Source organism: Xiphophorus hellerii, chromosome 24 (genome assembly GCF_003331165.1).
Source record: "Xiphophorus hellerii strain 12219 chromosome 24, Xiphophorus_hellerii-4.1, whole genome shotgun sequence".
Classification (NCBI taxonomy): Eukaryota; Metazoa; Chordata; class Actinopteri; order Cyprinodontiformes; family Poeciliidae; genus Xiphophorus; species Xiphophorus hellerii.
In genome coordinates, this window is record NC_045695.1 from 8,914,455 (window position 1) to 8,936,888 (window position 22,434).

Consider the following 22,434-nt stretch of genomic DNA (forward strand, 5'->3'; position numbering starts at 1 on the left):
TCATGGAAGATTTCTTGGAATTACATTTAGAGTAAAACTGAAAGCACTTAAGAAAAGAAACGTTACACAGTTAAGTCATAGACATTTCAGCAACAAGACAGTTGAAAGCGCTTTAAATTATAAAAAAACATCACACAATCATCAATTATGAAACAAGCAATAAACATTCGCATGAGTCTTATTCACTGCACGCTTTTCAAAAAAGGCCCTAAAAACAATCCAGCATCTCGTATCGGGGTGTAAGAATAAGGAATACACGGAATGCTTTAACCAAGTATTGTGTACAGAAAAAAAAAAAAATCTGTGGAGAATATTAAATGGAGATCCCTACAATCCTGTTGGAATTATTGCTTTTTAATTTTTAATACATTTGCAAAATACTGCCCCCCAAAAAATCTAATTATTTTAAAGTGGTATTTACATGTAGAATTTTGAGAAAAGAGACATGTCGGGGAAATGAATAAATCTGATTTTAATCCTTAAGGAAATTTGTGGGTATGTTTTCTCCCTCATTATCATGGCAAATAGAAATAATTTTGGTAATTCAAGAGAAATTTGCTCTCTTTTAACTTCAGACAGTGATTGAAAAAAAAGGTGCATGTCTTTTTATTCGGTGTATGTACACTTCTGGTTTCTGGTATATGCATATGCTAATGGCACCAACAAATACTTTTATTTTTACTTAATTGTAGACCCCTGCTGTAGAACATGTCAGGTTTCATAGAGATGGCCGTGACACTGATTGGGCCCGCTACCCCAGTATTGGAAACCTCCGTTTTCAGGCATGTCCCTGATGACCCATGGGAATTTGGGAATCACTGACATTTCTGCTTATACCTCGTTTTTGTCCAAGTGCAGACAATATCCGTTTAATTATTCAGCAAGTAGCCATAATGTGTGGAAATGGCTATGATTGACAGAAAATATAATTACGAGCGTAACACAGAGTCTGTTCAAATGATGGTGATAAGAAGGGGAAAGGCTGACGTAAGGTGATGAGATTTTGCTGGTTGACGCCTGCGCGGGATACACTGACTGGAACCATTGGAGAGATTAGCAAGAAACTGTGAATGTAGTGCGCAACAACAGGACGCCATATTGGCTCAAGTTAGGCTAAAAAAAACCGTGTGTGGGCCTTCTTTTCTTCGTGGCCATTTTGGCTCTGGAAAGACCACTTGTCTGGTCGACAGAGGGAGGAGTCTGGCATTTCTGGAAGTCGCGAAAAAAAAAAAAAAAAAAAAAAGAAACAGCCAGGCAAAGCCAGTCAGCATCTTGGGAAGCGTAAAACCCGAGAGCAACGAGTGGGTTTTTTTTTTTCTTCACGGTACAATTTTAATATTCTCCAGCGCAAGCGGTCTATGCAACAGAGGAGACTGTGGACATGGTCGCGAAGGGCTTTAATTTGGGCTCGGGAAGCTGAAGCACACTGCAGCCCGAGCTCGTAGCGTTTTTTTCGGTGGGGATAAGCCATCTGTGATACACCAACCGGTGATTCTGTCGACTGCTAGCTCGCGTTAACCTAGCTTGCTAACCCTTCTCGAGAGTCCCGTTAGCTTGCGGCGAAAGGCAGCATCTTGGGTCGGAGCACGGGACGTGTCTGTGGATGCTGCTGCGGGTGCAATAATCTTCGCCAGTGGGGTACACACCCGAGGCAATGCTAAAAGGGGTGTTCTTCTTCCAACGAACGAGGAAATCTCCACGCCCTGGGGTCTCGTCTGTGGTTACGGCTTAGCCAGCCCACCAGGAGCGGAGCTCGGGAGAAGGTGGGGCCGAAGACTGACAGCCTGGGTCGCCAGCTAAATGCGGCTAACCGGCTAATTTGGTTTATTTTAGTGGCTATTTGTGTTCTCGTTAATTTTTGTTCTTTAGGGGTTTGAGTTAGCAGCTGCGTGTTTTCCCGACGCAGCAGTAACCTCACTTGACAAAGAAATTAAGCTGACATTGATTACTTCCAAACCCCGGTGGGTGGGATTTCTTTCGGAGAGCATCCCAGCTTGCCTAGATGACCATGGCGGACGACGACGTGCTGTTCGAGGATGTGTACGAGCTTTGCGAGGTGATCGGCAAGTGAGTATTTTCATGTTCGGATGGATTGCAGTCATATTGACACGTTCACCACATCTGTTTGAAACATGCTTATGTCTTGGCGCACAGGTGTACTAGGCGAAAGGTTAATTGGACGGGTGAGGTTGGATTTATACCATCTTCACTGGTTTTAAAGCTGCCACACTAGGGTGTATTTTCCTTGCCATTAATAGACACACGCTGACGGTGTAAACATATATGAGAAACAAAAGTTCAATGTTTGTGTAAAGCACACATATAAAAACTTTCTATTTCTGCTTTATGCATATTTGGATCAATGACATCACAAGAGGCACATACTTTAGAATAGGAAAGAGTGAGCGTGTGCTACTACTAAGCCTTGTGTAATTTTTTTTTTTTTTGCTATATTCTGCTTGGATCAGCATAAATTACTTACTAATACAGTGGCACTGCATACAGTTTGGGTTACAACTACTTTAGCTTACCCAAGCAACTTTTTTCTCCATTTTCCCTATTGTGTTGACCATATGTTTTATATATATATATATATATATAAAAGTTTGACTCAAAATGATGGCAACTCTTTCTTTTGTTACAAAATATTAGCTGCAAAGGACTAGTATCTTGATTTGCAAACAATTCCTGCTTGTTTTACAGTTGACAATGTTCAAAGTGGGTTTGATTGATTTTACAGGAAAGTCTGTCTAGTAGTTTAAAGATGAATGCACACACAAAGGCCAAGGGGTGAATAATGTTTCATGCAGGAAGAGGCGTTTACAAGCCTAAATTGGATCATTAGTCTGATAAGATCTTGACTTGCTGGTTCATCCTCTGCAGTATGTGTTTTTCTGTTTTTGCTTGCACCCTGTTGCCATTTATTGCTTTTAATGAGGTACACACCTTTTTTTTTTTGTAAGTTTACGAATGAAATGCAACTAACCGGTTATCTTTTTCAGTTTTCTGAGCCCAAAGCAGCCTTTTGTGCCTTTGTCTTGAATAACCCTGAACAGACAAGTCCTTAAATTAGCAGTTTTCTGTCTTTATGGCGAGTAAAATAATACGAAACTGTCTCTCCTCCAGTTGCTGCTCACTGCTGGTCAGATGGCTGAAAGAAGGCAGCTATACTTTCCCTCTCACTTACATGAAATGCAAATTTTGCTGCTTGGAAATATTTCCAGCATCTCTGCAGGCAGAACCCAAGAAGGTAGTAATTAGTGGTGACTGATTAATCTTCTATTATTAGCTTGCTATACTTGATACTTGCTAAATTATTTGGTGCAGTAAGCACTGGAAAAGTACCTCTAAATTTAGTTGATAAAATAGAGAATAATTGCAACGCTAAAAAAAATGTAGTCATGTGTTTTAGGAGTAAATGTTTAAAATTAAAACAAGACACTCAATCATGTTCTATATTTTTGTTCTAAAGTTTGATTAACTTTTTTTTTTTTTTGCAACCTTATCTTACAGTGGTCTAAGCTGCATTCCTCAAGGGCCAGAGTCCTGCAACGTTTACATGTCTCTCTGCTTCAGCACACCTGGCTCCAATATTAGCTCATTAGCAGAGCTCTAGAGCTTGACTGCATGCTAGTGAGGCAGTTTGGCCGTTTAATTCAAGTGTGCACGACAAGGGACACATCTAAAGGATGCAGGTCTCCGGCCCTCAAGGAATGCAGTTTGTGACCACTGACGTAGCGCTATCAAGTTTCGCTTTTCAGTTCTGTCCCTAGATTTTTACAAACTGAAAATTGCATCATTCTTCTTTTTTTTTCCCACAAAAGAGAAACCAAAATCTCATTAGTCCCAGTTTAAAATTGATTTCAAGCCTTTTATGTAAGGAAAAATATCCGTTTTTCCAGCTTTATTCCCGATGACTAATTGCTGAATTTGTCCACCGCTATCCTGTTTTTGCAGGTCAAAGAGTCTGTAAAAAATATCTGAAGGAAAATGACAATAAATACTTTTATTTATGGTTTAATAAGGGTAAACTATGGATTGAGAACATTTATTGTCAAGGCTGAATAACTACATCTTCCAGGACTCTTTTATTGATAATGTGGCACAAGGGGAGAGGAGCCGCTACTTTTCTGGGTCATTTGAGAAGATAATAACCTCTGCATTTGGTGTACCAAATCAGAACTTTATACTGCACTATATGAAACCATAAACTGCATTACATTATTGTTTTTTGTTCACAGGGGTTAAGGGAATGAGCTTATTATTTCTGACAAGTGGCTAAAAACCTTTAACTTTCTCTGTAAGTTAGAAAAAATGCATTCAGCACCCCTAATCTCAACAAGAAACCAACACAGAATGAACAAAATAGGAGAAATATCAATCACATTTCTTCTTCTGAAGGACAGATGGTGGCCTTGCTTTTAAACGTCATACACATTGCTCTTAGAATCCTAAACAAAAGAATGATGTGTTTAGAAAAATGCCACGAAATTTAGAGTTTTTAGTATTGAATTTGTCAGCAGAAAGGAGGAACAGGGATGAAGGCACCCTTTAATAAAAGAGGTTAAGGGTACTGAAACCGGAAATGAATGTTTTTGTTCTGTTTCCTCCTGCAAGCATCGAGGGATCCGGAAACTTCTCACTTTCGATTTGAGGGCCATGAAAAGGTTGTCAAAAAGACAAACCTGCACTTTTCTAAACTGGACCCAAAGACTTTATCTTATCTTGAATGTTGAATGTTTGAAATTAGTCAAACTAGTCTCATCACTTTTATTAAATAACTAGAAATGCAACAAACAGTTATGTTTATAATTAGTTATTCTAGTCATTAATTGATTAATCAAAAAAGGCACATTTTAGAGATTTTTCATTTGATCACTTAAGGTTTTTTTAAACAATACAATATATAAATTAAAATATGCATATAAACAAATAACTCAATTCCATTTGAAATAAGAACATTTTATTGCCTGAAATGCAATAACATAGAATTTCTTGCGTGTGTGTATTTAATTTATTTTAATGTATTTTTTTTTTTTTTACAGAATTTGAACTAAGTGAAGAGGAGTTCTGGGTAGAACATATTTACAAAGGAAACAAAAAATTGAAATCCAAATGTGTATACATGTATTTTTATACAGTTTTGGCTTAATTACTGTGTGCTATTATTTCAGCAAATTGCCTTTTTTCTGGGTCTGAATACTCCAGTTACTGATTAATTGATATCTAAATTAGTTGACAATTATTTTGAATTATTTCGATTAATCGTTTCAACTTTAATGCTACGATCTCAATATCCTGGCAGTAGAGACGATATTTCATGGCAACACGTCCTAGCACTGCTAATCCAGCTCTGCTGCTTTTGCCACTATGACTGTGTGGTTAGAAAGCCACGTACAGAGACGTTTGAGTCTCTGTTGTCTCCCCTCTACGGTGGCCGACAGGTGCAAATGCGCAGCAAAAGAGAAAACATGCAAACAAAAAAGAAGACACCCCCGAATGAAATGCAGCAAACAAAAAGAGAGACGCAAACACCCCCGAATGAAATGCAGCAAACAAAAAGAGAGACGCAAACACCCCCGAATGAAATGCAGCAAACAAAAAGAGAGACGCAAACACCCCCGAATGAAATGCAGCAAATAAAAACAGAGACGCAAACACCCCCGAATGAAATGCAGCAAATAAAAAGAGAGACGCAAACACCCCCGAATGAAATGCAGCAAATAAAAAGAGAGACGCAAACACCCCCGAATGAAATGCAGCAAATAAAAAGAGAGACGCAAACACCCCCGAATGAAATGCAGCAAATAAAAAGAGAGACGCAAACACCCCCGAATGAAATGCAGCAAACAAAAAGTGTTGAAAACGGAAGTGCTCCAGACCACTAGGGGGAGTCAAAGAAAATAGTATTCATTTCTATGGGACCAGATGCAAGATTCTTCTTCTTCTTCTTCTTGGTATTTATTGGCGGTTGGCAACAAACTTACAGTAGCATTACCGCCACTTACCAGTATGGAGTGTGGTTCGAGATGGTCTATAAACTTTCACTTTCTACCTTTTCCCTCCATTAACTCCTGATTAAACATACCCCCACACATACACACCTGCTTATATTATCCAACTTGCTTATAACTTTATATACCCCTCTTTGATATTCTTTACACATTCACACCCAACTTGCTCTACTCATATCCTATGAAATAGCTTTGTTTTTTTAAGATACCAAATAATTATTTGAATATGTCTACTCCCGAAATCTCTCCTCAAAAATTCTATTAAATTAAACCTTTCTTTAATACCTACACACTCTCTCAGCATGCATCTTCTCTCTTCTTCATACTTACAACACTCTAAAATAACATGCTCTATTGTTTCAGACTTCTCACAATAATCACACTTTCCAGATGCAAGATTCAGAAAGATACCTTTACTTTCTTTCAAATTTCTTTCTCTGAATCTTGCATCTGGTCCCATAGAAATGAATACTATTTTCTTTGACTCCCCCTAGTGGTCTGGAGCACTTCCGTTTTCAACACTTTTTGTTTGCTGCATTTCATTCGGGGGTGTTTGCGTCTCTCTTTTTATTTGCTGCATTTCATTCGGGGGTGTTTGCGTCTCTCTTTTTATTTGCTGCATTTCATTCGGGGGTGTTTGCGTCTCTGTTTTTATTTGCTGCATTTCATTCGGGGGTGTTTGCGTCTCTCTTTTTGTTTGCTGCATTTCATTCGGGGGTGTTTGCGTCTCTCTTTTTGTTTGCTGCATTTCATTCGGGGGTGTCTTCTTTTTTGTTTGCATGTTTTCTCTTTTGCTGCGCATTTGCACCTGTCGGCCACCGTACCCCTCCCTGTTTATTTGATTGTTAGACTCTAGTGTGATGCTTTTAATTTCTTACGCATCTCTACAGTTGAGTAAATTCATCTGATTAAACAAGTTAAAGGTAGTACAAGTACAAGACGGTGGCATGGAGGACTGGAGTCCTGCCTGAAACTCTCTGTTTTGCATATTTCAGTGCTTATAGTTGAAATTTGTTGTTTCGACTGATCAATATGTACACAATATCTGCATAACCAGCTTAATGTCATCCAGGTGTTGTCACACAGTCCAGAACAATGAGTAGAGGAGGAGACTATGTCGTCATCTGAGGGCCATTTGAAGCTTTGCTAGAAAAAGTGAAATGTCAGATTAACGTCAAAGAAAAGAGCAGAAGATCCCTCTTATCCACTCAGTTCTCCTTTGGTGGATCAAGTGTGTTGAGCCCACAGAGTCTCAGGATGTGTTTCGGCTAGGAGGAGGGGATCACTTTTCCTCAGCAGAGGGATGAGGGGGAGCTGAGGGAGATCAATGGAGACAAGTGGAGCTGGGAATGTGATGGCCCCGAGGCTACAGATATAAATAATGCTGGGAGACACTGCAGCACTCCGCCTCGTTTTTATCTCGGGTTTTATTGACACCGCCTATAGGTGGACGTTACGGCAGGCGGAAAACGTCTAAAATGAAGCCAAATCTCCCAGTACTGACATTTTTTTTGTCGAACAAGATTCCCAATTCTGAGACTCATCAAGCATAGATTAGGGCTGAAACGATTAATGAGATTAATTGTGATTAATCGATTTACTAAAATGATTATCAACTCATTTGCCACTTTATTGTCAACTGAACAGACTTAAAAAAAGGACATTTGCTGAAAGAACAAAATACTCAGAGAAGCTCTCTTAATGTTAATCAGTAATGCAAAAATGAATCAAGGAATCTATAAATGATGAAGAATTCACTAAAGGAATACTTTGTTATTGCATTTTAGTCAATAATTTTTTTTCCTTATTTATAAAGGGAATTGATTATTTGGCATATTTTATTTCCAATATTGTATTACAAATAGTGGTTAAATAAAGGATCTGCAGAATGTGGCAATTTTTAAAAGTACGATTGATCGTCAGAATAATCGATTAGTGAAACAATCAAAAGTTGCAGCCCTACTTTAAATGAGATTAGGAATATAAACATTCACCACATGCTTATTGTGAGACTTCAGCTCCAGTGTTTGAAAGGCTTTGGGGTAATTTAATCAGTTTTATCTGCAATGATTGTGTTTGAATTGGGCTTTGCTTGTCGAGAAGCACTATTAGAGTCTTTATTTCCGCCCTGCGGCGCTCATTACCGCCAACAGTATTACACCGTGTGACTCAATCCAACCCAATGAAGTGATCAGTCCCCTGGCTTATTGTGATCTGGATGATAACAATAAAGTTTCTTGTGAATATTCTAGACCCTTAAAATCTCATTGTCTTGTAATTGTAGCAGCAGTGGCATTTTCTCATAAAAAACTTTTTTTTTTTTTTTGGTGTGGTTACGAGAAAGTCCAAGTATTAAAGTTGGAGAGGCGTCCGTTCCCCATTTGGCCACGCAGACACCTCCGTCTGCCGAGGCGTGTACAGCTGCAATTCCTGCTTAGATCAATAAAGGATTGCATTACTGTCTGGGTCATGTAGCCTTCCGCTTTGCAGGGGAACAAATCAACACAAACCCTCCTCCTTAAGCAAATAAATCAGATTCTGCTTTTCTTTCTTTGGCTTGAAATACTTACATTTGAACAGTTTAATAGGATTACAAATTCAATGATTTGGACAGTTATTTGCAAGGGGTCGCCCTTAATGCAAATTATGCCACATTTATCAGCTGCTTAGACTGGAGCTTGGTCCAAAGTTGCTTTTAAAAAGTCATAAATATCCCCTCAAATTTTCCAAACTAGGTCTTGCATTACACTTTGTGGGTTTTTTAAAATGACTTTTCTCTACAAATTTATTTGAGAATTGCATTGCTTTTGTTTGCTTGTTTGTATATATGAGTTATAATAAAGGAATAAAACCCATGATGCTGAGAAGCATTAAGGAATTTCAGTATTTGGCCTGTAGCTGTTCTAGCACTTTCTACATCGTGTAGGAAGGCGCTGAAGTTGGTGAACCAAGGTGTGAAGATATTTGAGTCATCAAAACCGCTAAGTTAAGATAACAAAGTTGATTGCTATCAGTGGTCAAGTCTTAAATTAAACTAACTTTTAACAGAAATCCTGTGAGAAACTACAGAAAAAATGTTGGGATTTTTTTTTGCTGCGGTTTATTCAACTTGTTTATTTAGATATAATAGATTTTTTTTCCCCCCATGAAGCAGACAAGTGATGCAATCCAAGCAGCAGGCCGCCACCTCGGCCTGATGTTTGCCAACTGCTGCCGTCGGTGGGATGTGGGTGTTTTGCGTGAGTCCACCAAGTGCAGCTGCAGTGATTTCAGTAATGGCATGTGCTCCCTTCACCCCGCCGCCTCTTTCCCCCAAACACTCAATCCCTAGGCTCATTTCTGCACGTCTGTGCTTCCATCTTTGCGAGGACACATGGCTTCGTGACTTTATGAGGCTTGGGTGATTGGATAATTTATTTATTCCAGATGATGTGATGAGAAATACCGCTTTATTTATCGGATTAAATGGGCGTTTAAATCAACCCAGGTTTGAAAGGAAGTTTTGATTTATGGGCCGTCAGGAGAGAAGAGATGGCTGCAGGAGAAGCTGACGGGTTGATCCTCAATTGTGGTTATAGTGTTTATTAATATGCCAACAGGGTTTCCTGTGTGGTCTGGGACAATTATGGGGATTTTACTTCAGGATGGAAAAAGAAAATTATTAGCATTCGCTATTTCATTCTCTAAATATTTGGGTTTTCCTTCTTGATGTCCACTTCTCCTTCCTTACTCAACGTATTTACTTCATTTCCTCTTTGTTTCTACCCTGTTTCCCTCCCTTCTTCTCTTCTTGCATCCTTTCCTATCTTATTTTGTTTTGTGCCATTCCTTCCTTACTTTCTTTCAGTCCTTGTGACCTTCCCTCCTTCTGTATTTCTTCTTTGTGTCCTTCCTTGTTTCTTTTGCTTTCTTTTTTGGTGACCTTCCACACTGTTTTTTATCCATGCTTCCCTTCCTTCCCTGCCTCCTATCCTTTCATCCTTTCATGTGTCCTTTTTTTGCTTCTCTTTTTTCTTTTTCTCTATCTTCTGTCATCTTTTTTTTTTCTCCTTGTGCCCTTCTTTTCAGCTTTTTTCATCTCCTTTCTTTCTTCCTCACTCCCTGGTCTTTCTTTCATGTTTAAGGCCTACCTTTTTCTCGGTACTATTTGCTTCCTTTATTTTCTGTCTGCGAGTTTCCGTTATGAAAACTTTATCTCACTTGGCGCAATGTGTAAACATCATTAGCAGGATCAGACCCTGAGTTTGCTGAAAACATTGTTTATTTTCGGATACATTTTCAGAAGCAAATGCTGAAGCTACGAGACGTTTTGTGTTGAGAACGTTGCAGCAGCTTCTTAGACAAGTTAATCTTATGTTGGAGAAGTTAAGGCTGTCCTGTGTTTGGGAATAAATGTGTTTTGTTGTAAACCCAGTTTGGAATCCCTCATGCATCCTCCTCCCCGTCAAACACCTCCCAGCTCTTTAATAATAACAGGCAAACACAGCTGCTGCAGCACATAAACCCAGGAGGGCAAAGGTCAGGAGGAGGTCAGGTTCTCCCCAGGATTCCTGCTGACTTTGAGGGAAACCACGTTGTTTTCCAGACGAACGTCCAGATGCTGCCAGTGCTTGTTTTGGTCATAGCAGCAGATGTGAGCAAATCCACTGTTGCTCTCACACACTCACAGGTTTTCACACACAAATCCCTTATTTTAGGTTTCAGTTCAGAAGTGTTGTAAAGGTAGTAGTGACTGTTGCTCTGTTTTTTTTGTGTGTTTCTTTTAAGAAGTATGTATCAAAAAAAGCAAAATCTGTTTTGAATAAAGCCAAATACTACTTTGCATACCTCATCGTCCAGGGTGTGCATCTGATATTCTGTGTAGACTCTATTTACCACTTCCGCTGATATAAGCAGGTGTTTGGTGCTGGGATAAAATTCATTTCTAAAGAAATGAATTGGAGTAGTTTGAGATCTCTGGTCGTTTCTGTTTCATTGCTGCTTGTTTACATAGCGAGAAGTTAATGACTGAATCTGTTTGACAGGTTGTCTCTGATCTGCTGCTGCTGGCAGAAACCCTTTGCCCTCCGTTTAACTCTAAAACACTCCAGCTGACTGCTAAGAGAGTCATTTTCTCCCCCTGACCGTTCTGATAAATTGTCGGGTAAACAATAATATTGTTGTTTTAAGATCATTTTCAATCACAATGACAAAATTATGCAAATTTGCCCACTCAAAGACCAACAAACTCTAATTTTGTAAAGAACACATCATACTTGAACTGGAAGACTTTCTAAATACCTCGAATTAAACATGACAAGCAAAAAACAAATAAAATGGATTATGTAGTCTCTGTAAAAAAATATAAACATCAGAATGGAAATTATTGATCTAATTTTAACATCATGTAATTGATTGTTTATTGCAACAGGCTATTGAAATAAGCAAAGTTGTGGTTATCCCTGCTGCTGATGCACTCCATACTTTTTCCTTCCACTGAACTTTCCATGTATACATTTTGATGAAGCTTTAGTTTCTATCATAGGATGCTCTTTAGGGTTCTTATTCATATCCAGGATGAATGACAACACATTTATGCTTATGAAATATAAAATATTGATAAATGTTTATTATATTGAATGGAACAGGTTTATAAACAGTAGTGATGTGTGTTTTTTGTTTGTTTCTGTTCTGCTGCAATCTGCCATTGTTAGATACAACAGATGATTAGTGGTGCCAAACCACCGATCTGATAAACGTCGTGGTTGAAATCAAAACTTTAATGGATTTCAAATGCTCAATGATTTCCTTGATGAATCTTTTGGGGAAGTATTACCATTTCAACTGGTAATGAAGCTGATCTGGATGATTAATTATGAGTTTAACAGGAGATTCTTGCTTGGTTTTGTGCCAGGATTATTCTCCATCCATCTTCCTATCGACTTCTCAAAGGAAAAACATCTCAATGCTTGAAACCGACTTTACAATGTCTTCTGCCTTGGAAAAAGATTATGTGGGAAAAGTCTTACTTGCGCCGGTCTCTGTAATAAAGCTTTTATTTTAGACTTTACAGCTGCTCCGCACTATAATTCCCACTGGCACAAGCGCTGGAGGCTACGTAGCCTAGCTAACCGCGCTGCGAACAACCCGGAATGTTCTTAGAGACAACCCGCCAGTGTGTGTGTGTCTGTGTTTTTTACGTGGGATAGCGACGCTTCACCATGTGTGACTTTGACTAATTTGGGCCGTTTGCTTTGCAGGGGTCCCTTCAGCGTGGTGAGGCGCTGCATCAACAGGGACACGGGCCAGCAGTTCGCCGTAAAGATTGTGGATGTGGCCAGCTTCACCTCTAGCCCCGGCCTCAGCACAGAAGGTGAGAAAACCAGCGGGAACGACTCCACGGTCGCTCAGGTTTAAGGAATATTTCCAACCAGAAAGGAAAATTTCAAACTGACTCTCTGGAATGATTTAAAAAAGAATAATTGTAGATTATTCCCTGTGCTGTTGCGTAAACTCACCCACCTGCCTCTCCTTGTGGGCTAAAACAACAGTTGGAGTAATCCACAAATACTCCTTGGCTTTGATATCAAACACAACGACCCACAGAGAGCGTATCATCATATTTTCACAGAAATAAATCAAGCAGAACGTCCCACAGATGAGGTTTATGTCGAAATGTTCGTTTTTGTGCGACACAACGCGTTTCACTGTGCAGGTTTGTCGACGAGGGAGATTAAAGCTAAGATCAGAGGTGTGTGTGTGGTTGTGTGCATGTTGGTGGCATCGTTGGCATCCATCATGTGCCATCTGCGACGCCCCAGCCAGAGATGAGCCCTGCAGCCAGTAACAGCAAGACAAGGAAATGAACTAAGGGGGCTGACATGGAAAAGGTTCACGATGAATGAATTCACCTGCAGTTTCCTACCTAAAATACAGATTATTTTACCAACTTCAGCCATGTTTGATTCATTCGAATGTCTGATTAGTTGGATGTTTTCTATTTCTAATTAATTTGATGGATGTAGATGTAAAAATTCTTAATTGTGATGAATGAAGATTTTTTTCTTTTTGCTAAGGAGGGTTTCTACAATTCTCTCTCCTTTTTGGTTCAGATGTGGTTTTCAAGCTGTTTGATCTGCTTTCAACAGACAAAAGATTATTTCATCAGGTAGTTTGTTTAATTCAGGCATGTGTGAAAGCTCGTCCGGACTGTGGTTGTAGACCAACAGAGAAAATTGTGATCGGGCTGAAAATATAGCTCTTAGTTTATTTAGAGTTGAACCCGGAAGCGGTTTGCTTCCAGTGGGAAAGAAACAATCTGTCCCACAAACCGCAAAGAGAAGCTAACATCTCCAATATGTATAAATTAATGATGTGTGTGGGGGGGATCTAAAAGCTTTAAAATGGGTCTATACAAATATAGAAGGACATTTTAGTCCCTCCCTATCTGTCTTTTTTCATCTAATTCAAATTTAGTAATTAATTAATCATTAACTGGAGTATACAAACTCAGAAAAGGCCATTTACTGAAAGAAAAACATACTCAGATCAGTAATTAAGCCTAAACTGCACCAAAATATCTACATTTTTCATTTTCTATTAAAATATTTTCCTGAAGATATGTTCTATGTGTTTCTGATACTGAATAAAAAGAGACTTAAGTGATTTACGTTAAAAATCAGCAGAATGTTTTTATTTTTATTGATTGTCAGAATAATGGAGGGAGTTATCAGTACTAAAATAGTTTTTGTTTGCTGCCCTCATTCAAATGGGAATTAGATTGGTGGTGTTTTTGTGATTAAATGTTAAATCGGTTTGCCATACTCACCTGCTGCAATTTGCTGACCAGGCGGTTTGGTCGTCGTTCAGTAAAGCAGTGAATCCTTCCTGTAGTCCTTTGTATGAAACATCCATTAAAGGCCATGATTGAAGCTTTTACTGTAAATCTACAATTGCTTTATTCCTCATATCAGCAGATGAAACGGCCAGATTGTCATCTGTGTCAAAATAAAGTTCAAAGCGAACATTACGTAACACGGTCTGGCCGAACCATCCGTGGAAGATTTGGAACGGGGCCAGAGGACGGCATCGGTTCCTTTCAGAGCGCTCCAGGCCCCGCGCGGACATTAGGCCGCATTGTCGCTCTCGACAACGAATAATCAATGAGACGGCTAAGGATGAGCGTAGAGAGGAGGGGAGAAAATAATGGAAGAAAAGGGGCTCTGTAGTTGTGGGATGGGGGAACACAGTTTCTCTGTCTGTTGCATAACGTCGCTGCTCCGTTACGACACAGACAGCCAGGAAGTGTAGTGTGTAAATGGGGGGTTTTATGGACTCAACAGGAGCACATTGTCAGATTGTTATTGCAGTTCCAATCCATCATAACCGCTTCACTCAATGAAATATCATTTACCGCCCTCTGGTGGTGACATAGGGCAGTGACAGATGTGTTAGGTGGACTATTTGATGAATGCAAACATTTTATGTTACATCATTTCCAGCCTTTAATCTCAGCTTTTCTAATAAGACTAATAATTGAAGTGAACTTTGATCTTTAATTTCTCTCTCCCAGATCTGAAGCGAGAGGCCAGCATCTGCCACATGCTCAAGCACCCCCACATCGTGGAGCTGCTGGAGACCTACAGCTCTGACGGCATGCTCTACATGGTCTTTGAATTGTAAGGTTTGCTTTAATCAAAACGCCAACTCTGACGAAGCAGTGGACAGCTTTTTCAAAAACCCTAATAGATCCATATGTTATTACAAATATGAGTTATGGTTAGTGGGACTGTACTGTACATGTATGAGTCATGAACATTCAGCTTAGACATGCACCAATAAAAGCCACAAACCATGCTAATTCTGCTAACTGAGTACAAATAAGTGGTGGTTGTCATTTCCCTGTACAAAAACAAGCTGTACGTTGTGCCATTTATACAGCTGGTGGCAAGCTTGGCAAACCACAGGAACAAAACATTTAACACACTTGCACAACTCAAGATTCAGATAAGAGGTTCTGTCAATAGATTAACTTGATTCAAACTTGACTGATGAGGTTTTATTACAGCAGAAAGGCTAACATTTGGTTTCTTAATAGAGCTGTTTTAACAAGTTGGCATAATATACTAACCTGGACTGGATTGCATTGCAACTGGGATCCAATTTCAATCCGTCTATAAGGATGAATTAAATATTTCTGTATCTAAATGCGAGCTGCAGTCCAGTTTTTGGCAGTAATAATTTATTTTTGTATTTTTTTCAGAAAAATTAAGTGATATAAAAAAATTCTTACACATTTTAATATTCAGTAAAGGTGTCTAATTCCTGTATTTTGTTCAGGCAATAAATTAAAAATATTCCTAAGTTTTCCAACATTAAAAAGGTTGTGGAAGTTGTTAGGTTTAAATTATGAACCTTGCAGAAACCTTGTACTAGAACGCTTATTTTTATCTTCCCTTATCGCACTGATGAATGTTTCCTTTCTGTCCCAGCATGGATGGCGCCGACCTGTGTTTTGAAATTGTTAAGAGGGCCGATGCAGGGTTTGTCTACAGCGAAGCTGTGGCCAGGTAGGACACAAGAAATGATTGCACTTAAAATAAAATAAAGTGTGTGGGTGCCCTAAATAAGTCCCTCCCTGCTTCTCTTTCTGCTTTTTTTCCCCATGCAGCCACTACATGAGGCAGATATTGGAGGCCCTGAGGTACTGCCATGACAACAATGTGATTCATCGAGATGTAAAGGTGAGATTTAGTCACCGGGTAAATCCAAATGAGAGAAATACGGTGCTGAAACTGCAAACAATCCTCTTGGGTAAAATTAAATGACTGCTGCCAACTTTGACCTGATGTTGATCTACACATTCTTAGGTTAAATAAAAGCTTTACACCAGTGACTGATATCTGCTCTATAGGGTAGGTTGACATTGAGTTTTTTGGGGGGTTAAAACAATTTTAAAGTTTGAAGTATTTGCAAATAATTCAAAGTGAAATATTAGCATATATTATTAACTTTTTTCAGTCCTCCTTTATTTTGATACCTCTAAATAAAAGTTCCTTTAGATGTCACCTTAATAGTCAGTGAAGTCTTTTTTGGCAAGCATGTTTCACACCTTCTCTTTGTTTTTTCTTTGAATTCAATTAAACTCACAGGATGAAATAAAAGCCAGTATTTAAAAAATATGTTCTTTTATAATTGTTTTATGGAAAAAAGTGAGAATTGGAAATCAAATTTTGTATTAAAAAGATTTGACATTTTATTTTTAAACCATATCACTCAGCCCTACGAATAACCCTGGAACTTGTTGCTCTTTTTCCTTTTTTATTTTCTTCAGTTTTATGAATACTTTTATGAGGCTCCTTTTTGATGCCGGTTGAAGTTTTATTTTAGTAAAAATGTTTTATCATAGGTAGTCATATTTTTCCATTTTAAATAGTGAATATAAGTGGGAGACAACTTGTCTTGAAAAATACAATGAAACAACAAAAACACCGCCTCATACATTCTTGGGTAAAAGCTTTTAAAAAGACAAGTATGAATGATCTAACAGTTATACAGCCAAAAGAAAACAAGATATTGTTAAAAAAAAATCAAAAGTTCTGTTTCAGCTTCAATGTGGCTTGGCATTCTGCCTTCTTGACTATCTTACGATCACTGAAGACCAGCAGGAGGAAGTGTAGTTGCTTCTGTGCGACGGAGAGTGGAGTTGATGACACAGAAGCTGGTTCTAGGTGTGAGTGAAGGATTGTTGAGGGCTTGTCCGGGTGTAGCCAGCGGTGCGGACCCTCGTCTGTAATCTATGGTAGAGCTGTTCACTGTAACATCTTGAAGGTATTGACAATGGTTGCAGAGCCGGTGTCCAAGAACCCGCAGAGCGGTTCTGCGCACTGAGCCGGACAACAGAAAGTACATGACTGGGTCCAAGCAGCTATTAAAGGTGGACAACAGGAGTATGATCTCGTTGATACTGCTCACCATCCCCAGGTATGTGCAGGATGCATTGGAATTTATTTGGGACTGGATGTACACCGGACGGAAGATGTGGTAGGGCGCAAAGCAGACAGTGAACAGAAAGAGGACAAAGAAGGACTTCTTGGCGGTTCTTTTGTACTTGGATGCATTGGGAAGCTCTGGCTTCTTCTGTGACAGCTGAAGCAACCTTGAGGCGATTTTGGCGTGGGAGATGACCATCATGATGAAAACCAGCCAGAACAACACCACTAACATTGCATTGAGGTAAGCCTTCCAGGTGACATTGCGGCGCTGCCTGTACTCAAAACACTGGCCGTTGAAGTCTTTGTCCTCCTTTGTCACGGCCATCACCATCGTCCCGATCAGAAAGATACTCCATATGGTTCCACACACCACCCAGCTCCAGAGCTGCTTATATCCACAGAGCCTCCCCCACAAGCTCCTCCTAGCCCTGCCTCTCCCTCGCAGCCTCACGTACCGGTCCAGGCTGATGAGTCCCAGCAGCAAAATGCTTGTGTACATGTTCATGTAGAAACCGTTCCCCACCAGTCTGCAGGCCACTGTCCCCAGCACCCAGCGGTCTCCGTTGAGGTGATGGAACACCCTGAACGGCAGGCACGCCAGGAGGACCAGGTCGGCCACAGCGCAGTTGATGAGGAACACCCGCACTGAGTTGTGCTTGGAGTGGAGAAAGAGGAACACCCACAGAGCGAACAGGTTCCCCACAAGCCCCAGGACAAAGAAGAGCGAGTAGAAAACCGCGAGCGGCAAACGGAGTGAGGCGTTGTCCAACGTACAGTTTGGTTCAATTGTGGCATTGGGAGAAGAATACGGAGTGATTCTTGACATGAAGGACGACACTGATGGAGATGCAGTAGAAAAGGAAGCGTTTGGAGGTACAGAACCCGCAGCGAACGGTAGCAAGGTCATGGTGTGTCAATTCTGTTGAATTCAATGATGTTCAGCAACACGTTCTGCAAAGGAAAACATTTTTACTTGTACAGAAAAATAAATCAGCTACAGACTTATGAAGCTATGAAACCAATGTGCAGACAGGTGAGTAATATGTCAGCTGGATTTCCAAAGTTCACTCTAATTCTCTCATGACAAGGTTAACCATTTCTGACATTAAAAAGGGACAGCACCCTGCAAACTTTGACATCCAAATACACGTTTTCATAAAGTCACTCAGTTTGAGTCAGTCTTCTTGAATCTGGTGTTTTATCTAAGACTCATTTGAAAGTGTGCAAATGAAAAATGGATGTTAATTTGACGCTAGACTAGAATAGAAACCAAACACTTACCATTAATCCTCCTCTCAAGCAAAGCTTAGCTCAGCTGTGGTTTTCGGATACCACAGGACATATTTAGATGTGCAGCTGGAGAGGTCCCTCAGACATTTTACTCCATCGATTACTTAAAAAAAAGCAACAACAAAAAAATCCCTCCACCAGAACAGACTTGGCATGCAAACCGAATAGAAACTGCTGTTGAGTTCTCACTGTCTTTACCTTTAGCTGCAGTCTTTAAATGAGTCACTGCAGCAGCATATTTGTTGCTTTCCCTTCGCCCTATCACCAATCTGATTGTACATCTGTCAGTCCTCTCGTCACTGCCTCTCTTTTCCTCTTTCGCTCTTTCTGCTTTTCTTTATCTTGCAAAATCTGTCGGCATTGTCCACACCCCCTACTCCCCCTGTGCTACCAAAAGATAAAATACGTACAGGAAGTAAAACCCACCACGACTCTGTCTCCAGGTTTTCGTTCATATGATGCTTTTTCTATGCATTTCATTTCAATGCTATCAGTTGTAAGAACTGGGACTCTCTTATATTATCTGGTTGCAGCTGCAGGCAAAAACATCAACAGTGCAGTTTTTAAAGAAGTTGTATAAAATGAACATTTAAAATATAGGGAAGTGAGTGAGTTCACTCTTTGCAGTCTTGAGCGTATTTAGAACTCAAATATAACTCGGAACTGCTTCCTTTCGATACTTTTTCTGCATTTTCTTTAGTGTGCTTTTTTCTAGTGAGATTAGGAACTCTACTTTCCACGTGCCAGAGGTTAGAAGGGAGTAATTCCATGCACATAGTGATGTTACAAGGCAAAACAAATATTTCAGTGTGTAAATACTACCAGTACTTGCTCTCATGGTGAATTTATTGTGCATCCTAATCCACACAGGATCAAAATTTTAAATCAAACCCCTACAAATATTTGGCTAAATGATTTTTGTATAGGTCACCAAGATTTTGGCATAGTTTTGCTGGATATTTGACCACCTTGCATAGCAGAAATTGGTTGAATAGATGTGATCGACCACTGTATATGCATAAACAATAGAGATAAGACTTGGAAGACCAGTATAGAATCTTACTTTTGCCCATTTTTTAACCATTCTAAAACTAGTTTTGTATTTTTGTGTTCATTAAAAAAAGTTATCCAAAAACCACCAAGAATTAAGATAACAGTAAACCACTGAAATACCAAAGTCAGGGTTCTGATTAAAAGGAAACATCAACTCCAAAACACTGTTTACGTAGTCTGACATTTGCGGTTGCCCACGACTATGAGCCAAGTGCCTGCTGTAAAACAATTTTTATTTTGTCATGATGATAAAAGCATTGAGTCAAGATGAGGGTTTAACACATTTAAACATTGTAGCGTCTCACAGGTACAGTTGTACACAACACACAAAACTAATTTTGATTGGCTAAAACGGAGCATATGAATTTCTGATGGAGCTAACTAAATACAGCATGCATGTTTCAAGACTGTGCTTGGTTGCTATGAGGATTTTATATTTATCCCAAAATAGGGAAAGTGAGAAATTAGGAATTAACACTGTCACACTTCAGGTGTTTTGTAGCACTTGAGTGGAGATGTAGCCATTTGTTAAAACTGAAGTGTGATGGGAACTTCTGCTTCTACAAGGCCACTATTTACATCAGCTTGGGAACTTGTAGCCCTAACTTTTAAAGTCAGTTTGACACGTTGAAACCTGCATATATTTGTTCTGTTAATAATTTGAATTTTGACAAAATCTCACTGTTGAAATTGTAATGAGCCCCTTGCAGTTCATAGTGTTTAACCCAGACCTCTTATGCTAAAACACAGCATTATTGGAGATCCATTTAATCGCATCTTGACCTCAACATGGTGCATCATCTGGTTTAAAAGGGCATCATGGTAGCATTATGTCTATGCACAATCCTCATTTTGTCATTGTGAAACTAAGGTGCAAAGCATTTGATCACGTAAGAAATACACTTCTGCACAGAGCCAGAAATGCAATGCTCTGCAGGTTGCAGTGAGCTAGTAAGAAAAATTTGGTTTGTTACTTTCAGGGTTTTTTTTGTTTGCGTTTTATTAATCCATGGTCTTATTCAACCTCGCTGCAGTTTGACTTGTCTTCATTTTCATTCTCTTTGATGTGTTTCTTGTCTTCCTCTGCAGCCTCATTGTGTGCTTTTGGCTTCAAAAGAAAACTCTGCTCCCGTGAAGCTGGGAGGATTTGGAGTGGCAATCCAGCTGGGAGAGTCTGGTTTAGTAGCTGGAGGTACAGATCATCACGCCTCACCGTTGATGTCCACACGCTTAAAAAAATCACAAAAAATAATAAGTTCAGAGCTTATTTGAGATACACATACACACAGTTAAAGTAGACATATTAACAGTTTATAACCCCATAATCAAGCCTTTTTTAAGAGTAAGCTGAAATCAAAACAGAAGTATCACTAGTGCAAATTTAGCAGTCGTGACTTATTTCCAGTTGTGGTCTGAATTTATGTTTAGTCATGATGATGCTTCATGCTGATATAACTTCTGTTTTTAATTGTTCTATTGAGGGTGGAATAATTAGACGACAGACAACTTGTGATTTAATGAATTATTCTAGATTTTCTCTTTTTACTACATGGACAAATTCATAGATAAAGGCTCAAAAATGTACATACACCCTGACTAATATTTGATCGTCAGCTGTACACTTTTGTAGCTTGTGGTGCATTTCTAAGTTCAGAACTGATGTAGCTCTTTTCAAGTGGCTTGTTTCCTGGCACAGGAAGCAGCCCCCAAATTTAAACGGAGACAAAGTTGAGTTTTCAGTTCAACTTCTAATCGTTTAACGCTAAACTGTCAATTTTTTGATAAAATAAAATTGGTTTGAATGATCAGAACTGACTACTGCTGTAACACCAATGTTTCAAAAACCTAAACTTTGAATTTGGTAACAACTGCACAATGATTCTCAACACTGTCAACTAGTTTAGAAATGGGAAATCAATATGGCAAAATGAAAATATTGTGTCTGTGCCAAGAAAACCTTATTAAAATACCAGAAGCTTGTAAATGGCTATAATACTTGAGCTGCAACTTGCTTTCATTCTAAACAATATGCATTTTAATTTCACTGTAATTGATCACATTTGGCTGATTAAAAACTTCTGCAAATGTAAATTTTCCTGCTGGGGAAAAAACATCTCTGCATCTCAATCTCCTCCCCTTCCTTTTCATCTTTAAACTGAGCGATTCAACTTTTCTGAAGTGAACCAGACAGGAAAACTGAAGTTGCTCATTTTGTTATGCTAGTGTGGTTAACGTGGTCTTTAAAGCGAAGCACCTCTCTTCAGAGAAACAAGCATTGCATTTTCTATCTGAACACAGGCTAACTAAACCCAACCAGTCGATTTGTTGCAGCTGTTGCACTTTCACATCCTCTACAGTCGTTATCTCTTCACAACCTCTGCCTCTGATTTCATTTAAACTCAATTCCTCGTGGCTGTGTTTTATTGCGCTGTTTCTTTCCCTCCCATCATCAGGTCGGGTTGGCACGCCTCACTTCATGGCCCCGGAGGTGGTGAAGAGGGAACCGTACGGTAAACCCGTGGATGTGTGGGGCTGTGGGGTCATCCTCTTCATCCTGCTTTCCGGCTGCCTGCCTTTTTATGGCACCAAGGAGCGCCTGTTTGAGGCCATCATTAAGGGCAAATACAAGGTAATGCATCAATGTTCAAAACTTTTGAAAATGTCATAAACAAATATTCACACTAATAGACGTTAAAGTTGCACAAATCACTGGCCTACCATTATTTTTGCTCATTGTCCCTTAGCTATTCAAATATGTCACTTGAGGAGCCCAAGGCGTGATTTGGTTTTGTCACGTCTAATAAAAAAGCACATTAGAAGACAGATCAAAGCTGCAGTGTAGATGTTGGAATGATGAAACCAGAGGCCAAATGTTTAACCTAGTCCTAACCTTACCCACTCCACTGTGGAACTGTCTGTCTTTCTTGGTCAAAGTGGGCAAAATTGTTTGACTCAGCTGTAAAATAAAAATCTGAAAATTGTGGTGTGTCTTTGCATTCAGTCTCCCATCACTACCTTGTTCATTTCTAAAGATCTCAGAGTGGTAGGAGATCTTCTTTAAAACATCACTTTAAGTTTTTTTTATCTATATTTTGGTCTGGACC

The 22,434-nt window shown here is 39.4% G+C and overlaps 2 protein-coding genes across 12 annotated transcripts in view; one reads left to right on the top strand and one right to left on the bottom strand.

The window, feature by feature from the left end:
- The first annotated feature begins 1,185 nt into the window (after window positions 1–1,185).
- The window catches only part of LOC116715846 (peripheral plasma membrane protein CASK-like), a 34,561-nt gene continuing 13,312 nt past the window's right edge, over window positions 1,186–22,434 (top strand). For 5 of the 11 annotated variants that reach the window (XM_032556544.1, XM_032556546.1, XM_032556545.1 and 2 more), the window contains exons 1-7: window positions 1,187–2,067; window positions 12,254–12,366; window positions 14,566–14,671; window positions 15,485–15,562; window positions 15,664–15,736; window positions 20,420–20,522; window positions 21,784–21,959. In XM_032556544.1, the coding sequence (XP_032412435.1) occupies window positions 2,003–2,067; window positions 12,254–12,366; window positions 14,566–14,671; window positions 15,485–15,562; window positions 15,664–15,736; window positions 20,420–20,522; window positions 21,784–21,959 (714 nt within the window). In that variant the 5' untranslated portion in view covers window positions 1,187–2,002. Of the gene's footprint in view, window positions 2,068–12,253; window positions 12,367–14,565; window positions 14,672–15,484; window positions 15,563–15,663; window positions 15,737–17,840; window positions 17,861–20,419; window positions 20,523–21,783; window positions 21,960–22,434 lie in introns of those variants that run through there. The other 6 variants (XM_032556539.1, XM_032556542.1, XM_032556541.1 and 3 more) reach the window with 3 other exon arrangements.
- LOC116715847 (probable G-protein coupled receptor 34) lies at window positions 16,492–18,699 on the bottom strand. The gene is made up of 2 exons (XM_032556552.1): window positions 18,269–18,699; window positions 16,492–17,938 (listed from the first exon to the last, which is right to left on the bottom strand). Exon 2 carries the CDS (start codon window positions 17,892–17,894, stop codon window positions 16,644–16,646), a length of 1,251 nt encoding a protein of 416 aa, XP_032412443.1. The 5' UTR covers window positions 17,895–17,938; window positions 18,269–18,699; the 3' UTR covers window positions 16,492–16,643.